This window comes from Pygoscelis adeliae, unplaced genomic scaffold, assembly GCF_000699105.1.
Source record: "Pygoscelis adeliae isolate BGI_AS28 unplaced genomic scaffold, ASM69910v1 Scaffold47, whole genome shotgun sequence".
NCBI classification, from domain to species: domain Eukaryota; kingdom Metazoa; phylum Chordata; class Aves; order Sphenisciformes; family Spheniscidae; genus Pygoscelis; species Pygoscelis adeliae.
The window spans coordinates 779,940-786,505 of NW_008825255.1; the positions used below are offsets into that span (position 1 = coordinate 779,940).

Below are 6,566 nucleotides of genomic sequence, written 5' to 3' on the forward strand. Positions count from 1 at the left end.
TGTCTGTTTCCTCAGATATCCTCTCCACTGGTTTTCCTGTCAGTTCTCATCAAAAGTAAGAACATTCCAGGATTTTGCTTCATCTGGAAAAGCAATGCTGGACTTTGCCCCTCTGATCTGCAAAATGCGTACAGGTGATCTTGCTGCACAAAGGTTGTGGCCCTGCTTGAAGACTTAAAACTGTTGGAAATGCATGCGGTGGTTTTGCAGCCCCAGGTCTGAGGTTTGAACGTCTTAGTCTATTGAGTCATTCTGTGTTATAAAGACCCTTTTCCATACCTTCAATTACTTAAAACCATCTTCTGCTGTTCTTCACACCTTTTTAGTTGTACTCTTTCTCTTTCTGATGATGGTGATAAAATCAGCACTGTACAGACTGTCCAAGATGTCAACACCCAGTGGATTTACCTAGTGACAATGCTGACTCATTTTGTTCTGTTTACTTTCAGTAGTTGTGGTTGCCATTGAACTTAAATCTAATGCTTCCACAGAACTAATATTAGCCCCAAGATCTTTTCCCTGGGTGGAAAGAGCTGACTAAGAGCCTATTGTGTGTGTAAAGCTGAGATTATTTTTTCAGTTTTAGCTCATTGTTTGAAATTTATCTGCAGTGAATTTTATTTGCCATTTCATTGTCCCATCAGAGTCATGAGTTCCTTCTTATCTTTCCCTTCTCCAGACAGAAAATAAAAATTGTTCTAATTCTGTACTAGCTATCTGGATAGATTAATTCATGTTCAGGAAGTATTTCAGGAAGTGAACATTATTATCTTTTGTTCTCTGTGTCACACTCATTGTAGTTATAGCAGTAACAGCGATTCTTTATAGACAGATTTTAATGCTTGAACTACATGACACTGAATTCTGGTTTCATATTATTGTGTTATTCTGTAGGTTTAACATCTACATCAAGTGATCATTTTGGCATAATAGCTCTTTTTCTCATCTTCAATAAATATGTTGCTAGTTATCTATTCCATGTACAAGGCATACCACTAATGGGATGCAAACCATTTCAAAATGGTTATGCAGCCTATGTCAGAGTTGTGAATCACTGTTCCACAGTCTTTCCTGCCTCCCCTCCAAAAAATAAGCCTCTGTATATTGAATAAATAGAAATGTGCACATGATATTTGAAGTTGAAATAATGGGACAATGTTTTTGAAATTAACTGTGCACATTCACATTTCCTACTCTCATTTTCTTTCAATTCCTTCTTGCCAATATTTCTGGAGGAAAACAAACAATCAAGAAGATGATATTAACCTAGGTAGTGCTGTCCAACCTGGACCAATTCACCGATCTCTTGGAATACAGATACTCACGTGCATCCCAACATAGATCACTTATATTTTAACATATGTAAAATTTACTTGGTTATAGCTATCATAGCCTTAAATGCAGGGACTGAAGACCTGAAGGCGGCTTTGGGCACCTGATCTTGTCTTTTCCAGCTGTGCTTGTCTTAAGTATAGGTAACACCTTTTCTAGTCATTGGAAACCCATAACATTGTCAGGGTTATTCTGTGCCTACTCCAGAACACTGCAAATTCTTGTAGATTAAGCCTGATTGCTTCTATTTTGTGTGTATTTTTTCTAATAGAAAATGGTGTTAATGAGTTCATGCTGTTTATTCAGCAAGTTGAATTTTGAGGAAAAATTTCTTTACTTGAGGAAAAATTTCTTTACTTGAGGAAAAATTTCTTTACTGAGGAAAAATTTCTTTACTGAGGAAAAATTTCTTTACTGAGGAAAAATTTCTTTACTTGAGGAAAAATTTCTTTACTTGAGGAAAAATTTCTTTACTTGAGGAAAAATTTCTTTACTTGAGGAAAAATTTCTTTACTTGAGGAAAAATTTCTTTACTGAGGAAAAATTTCTTTACTTGAGGAAAAATTTCTTTACTTGAGGAAAAATTTCTTTACTTGAGGAAAAATTTCTTTACTTGAGGAAAAATTTCTTTACTTGAGGAAAAATTTCTTTACTTGAGGAAAAATTTCTTTACTGAAAGAGTGGTTAAACATTGGAACAGGCTGCCCAGGGAAGTGGTTGAGTCACCATCCCTGGAAGTATTTAAAAGACGGGTAGATGAGGCGCTTAGAGACATGGTTTAGTGGGCATGGTGGTGTTGGGTTGACGGTTGGACTCAATGATCTTGGAGGTCTCTTCCAACCTTAACGATTCTATGATTCTATGATTCTAAGTTTTGAACAGCAGTACAGGAATTTGACACAATACTTACTTCATTCTGCTGTCACTTGGAGAAATTCATGGTAGTAAACTAAGTGTTGGGAAACTGTCTTATTACAGAAAATACATTCTAAACAGAAAAATGTTTTTCTGAGAAGGTTTGAAAATCAGATACTTCTGGGAAACAATTTAAAATTTATTAAAATAAATTCCCCACAGATTCTAGTATTTGCTTGTTAAAAGTTTTTTTGCAAAACATTGCATACATGAAAGTATATGCAATGGCACTCACCATTTACAAGGTATTTTTCCTGCTAATCCTGATGACTTTGTGTGGTGCTATCACAGTGAATGACTAATTGATAAGGGCTTTCCAAGGAGACTTGCAGTGACCAGATTATTTGTGATCTCAGACTCAAATTTCCCATTTAATAAGATAGAAGTAGCTCTCTAATAGACTGTAGTTTTAATACGTAAGGTGTGCATCACAGCTACTTGCTGTAAAATATGGTAGTTTAAATGTATTTTTTAAAGTGATAAACCATTAACTACATTAGCTATGTTCCTTCCATTTTAAAAAAGCATTTTCCTTACTTTTGCAGAGCTGCAGGTTGTATGCAACAAAACACTTAAGAGTATTACTGAGAGCAAATGTAGAGTTCTTCAGCAACTGGGGGATTGAGTTACTGGTGACCCAGTTACATGATAAAAATAAAACTATTTCTTCTGAGGCACTTGATATTCTAGATGAGGCATGTGAAGACAAGGTGAGTATCCTTTCCCTTTTGAACCTCTTTTTGGTATACTGCTCTGTAAGCTGTTCCCCGACCCCTCCCCCAGTAGCAAAGTAAAAGTATGCAAGAAGCTACTGGTGGTTTCCTTTCTTGATTGTGATTGATGGACTTCATAACAGTTTATAGACACACACACCCCCTTGCTGAAAATACTGCAGTATTAATGACAAGCAAATGCAGACTTCTGGATTAAGCCTACTTTTAAATATTAATTCCGACTAATTTAGCTATTTTGATCATTATACTTTTTGTGAAGTAATAGATATTTAATGACAGAAGGTACCTAAGGTGGATAATATTAGGATGAGGTCAGTGCTGTTTGATACGTCTTTTTGTGAAAAACTTGCTGCTACGTTGCTGGCAGATTGTTGTAATTGTTGTAGTTTTCAGAATTACGTAGTGCTCAGATACTCTTTATGCATTTTTAATTATTTTAGGCCAATCTTCATGCCCTTATTCAGATGAAACCAGCTCTTTCTCATCTTGGAGACAAGGGTTTGCTTCTACTCCTAAGGTAAATGTTGAATATGCTGTTTGACTTTACACTGTGGAAACAAGTAAGTGTTTTTACTCAAATTACGTGATTTGTTTTAAGTGGAGTACTAACTGTCTGATGTTACTTTACAGATTTCTGTCCATCCCAAAGGGGTTTTCGTATCTAAATGAAAGAGGTTATGTAACAAAACAAATGGAAAAATGGCAAAAGGTAATGCTAAAAATAAAAAGTGTGCTTGATATTAGGAGAAGGAAGGGTGTGAATATGCAGGTTTAGAAGGTCAGAGATTCTTAAAAATACTGCAATTCATATACGTGTATTGCTAATGCCAATACATTTATTGCCTCAGTGACTTTGATTTTGCTGAAAAAGATTGACAGGGACTTACAGTTCCATAGCTCCTGTGCACGTGCTTGCTTTTGATTTACCCAGGCCTTTTATATAATTTTTATATTTCAGCAAATATTTCAGGAGTGTGGTGACTTTCTAACAGGTTGTTGTATAAGGTCTTATCTAGAGAAGTGTGTAAGGGAATACTACTTTTCAAGATACCTGTTACCTCTGGTTGTTGCTAATTAAAGTTAAATCTAGAGCTCATGAAGACAGAATTAGCTTATGCTGTTAGGAAGTAAATAGGAACACAAGACCATTAAGAAAAACGCATCATTGTCATGACTAGAATCAAACTCTTCATACATTATTTTGTTTTCAGAATTGATTATAAGTGCTTGGTCTCATTCCTGTTGACAATTTTTTTACTAACTTAGAAGCTGTCACTTCTCTAGGAATACTGAAATGCATGGTGGTCTGTTGAGGTTATTCGGGTTAAAGTCAGATGTGAAGTATTTCCTTCTTTCCTTCCTTTTTAACAAATTCACTGAAATAATTATGGAATCAATTGTCAACTCCGTAAACTCACTGTATGTATGAAGTGCAGTAATTTTGGTGAGCCCTGCCTTCAGATGATAAGGAAATTCAGCCTTCCTTAAGGAGCACTTCAATTATTCCTTCCTTATAAAGTACAATACTATGAAAATATAAACCACTAAATGTATTATCTCAACCTTTGTCTGTCTTCTTTCAGGAATATAACTTAAAGTACGTTGAACTGATAGAAGAACAACTTAATGAAGCACTTACAACATACCGCAAACCTGTTGATGGTGATAACTATGTTCGTCGGAGCAACCAAAGGTAAATTTGGGAAAATGCATCTTTGAACGTAAACTGAGGGGACTGATCAAGAGAGCTTTAAACTAGAATCGATGGGGCAAGGGGATACTAACAGGATTGCAGTAGGTAAGCCAGGGGTTGGCATGGCATTGCCTGAGAGTGGCAATGCTAGTGAGAACATTTACACTGCTCCTGGGAGCATGGAGGGCTCAGGAGCATATCTGAAATGCTTGTAACACCAATGCATGCAGCATGAGAAACAAACAGGATGAACTGGAAGCGTTGGTCAGCTCCCAGAGCTACGATATCATTGGTTTTAGCAAGACTTGGTGGAATGAGTCCCACGATTGGAGTGCTGGGATGGAGGACTACAGGCTGTTCAGGAGGGATAGGCAGGGCAGGAGAGGTGGAGGTGTCGCATTGCACGTAAGGGAGAGGTTTGATGGTACAGCCCTGACAGTTAGTGATGGTGCAGTTGAGAGCCTCTGGGTGAGGATTAGGGGGATGGGAAACAAAGGAGATGTTGTAGTGGGTGTCTACTACCGATCGCCCAGCCAGGATGTTAGCACTGATGAGTCATTCTATAGGCAATCAGGAGAAATTTCTGGATCGGTAGCCCTTGTCCTTACAGGAGATTTCAACTTCCCAGACATCAACTGGGAATATCATACTGCTGTGACGAGAGAACTTCTTGTTACAAGTACTCAGTGAGCTAACTAGGAAAGATGCCCTCCTAGACTTGCTATTTGTGAATAGAGAAGGACTTGTGGGAGATGTGATGGTAGGTGGTTGTCTTGGCCACAGTGATCATGAAGTGGTTGAGTTCAAAATTTTCAGTGTAGTGAGAAAAAAGGACAGCAGAGTTGCTATCCTGGACTTCAGGAGAGCAAAGTTCAAGCTCTTGAAGGGAGCTACTTAGCAGTGTCCCCTGGGAATCTGCTTTTGAGGGTTTAGGAGTCCACGAGTGTGGTTTTTAAGAACGACCTTTTAGAAGCACGGGAGCAGGCAATTCCGCTGTGTCGTAAGTCAAGCAAGCAGGGCAGAAGACCAGCTTGGCTGAACAGGGAACTCCTCGTGGAGCTCAAGAGAAAAAAGAAATTGTATGATCTCTGGACGCGAGGTCAGGCTTTGCAGGAAGATGATAGAGCTGTGGTTGGTATATGCAGGGAGAAGACACGAAAGGCCAAAGCTCAGTTAGAATTGAAACTGGCCAGTGTTGTATCAGCCAACAAGAAGGGCTTTTTTAAGTATGTTAATAGCAAGAGGATGTCCAAGGAAAACATTGGACTGATGCTTGTTGAAGATGGTCATCTGACTAATAGTGATGAAGAAAAAGTGGAGGCATTCAATGAGTTTTTTGCTTCAGCCTTTAATAATACTTGTAGACCTTGGGCTGCCTGGTCCTCTGAGTTGGAGGACCACGATTGCGGGAACAGTGACTTTCCCTTTGTGGACACTGAAATCGTAAGGGACCAGATGTATCAGCTGAATGTTCACAAGTCCATGGGGCCTGATGGGATTCACCCCAGAGTACTGAAGGAGCTAACAGATGTTATGGCAGGACCCCTCTCGATCATCCACCAAAGGTCTTGGGAGTCTGGGGAGGTCCCCGCTGACTGGAAGCTAGACAATGTTATTCCAACCTACAAGAAGGGCGTGAGTGAAGACCCAGGGAACTACGGACCTGTTAGTCTAACCTCAGTTCCTGGAAAAATTATGGAGAAGGTTATACTGGGTGCTGTTGAAAGACATTTAAAGAATAACACAATCATCAGGGAAAGTCCTGTTTAACTAATTTGATATCCTTCTATGATAAGGTCACCCGCCTAGCGGATGAAGGGAAGGCGGTGGATGTAGTGTTTCTGGATTTTAGTAAGGCTTTTGATACCGTCCCTCACAGCATCCTTCTGGAC

General features: G+C 38.7%; 1 protein-coding gene across 1 annotated transcript in view; it reads left to right on the forward strand.

The window, feature by feature from the left end:
• The window catches only part of RICTOR (RPTOR independent companion of MTOR, complex 2), a 67,708-nt gene that overhangs the window by 44,744 nt on the left and 16,398 nt on the right, over positions 1–6,566 (forward strand). The window contains exons 21-24 of the mRNA XM_009329431.1: positions 2,793–2,957; positions 3,422–3,498; positions 3,612–3,690; positions 4,565–4,674. Of these exons, the coding sequence (XP_009327706.1) occupies positions 2,793–2,957; positions 3,422–3,498; positions 3,612–3,690; positions 4,565–4,674 (431 nt within the window). The remainder of the gene's footprint in view (positions 1–2,792; positions 2,958–3,421; positions 3,499–3,611; positions 3,691–4,564; positions 4,675–6,566) is intronic.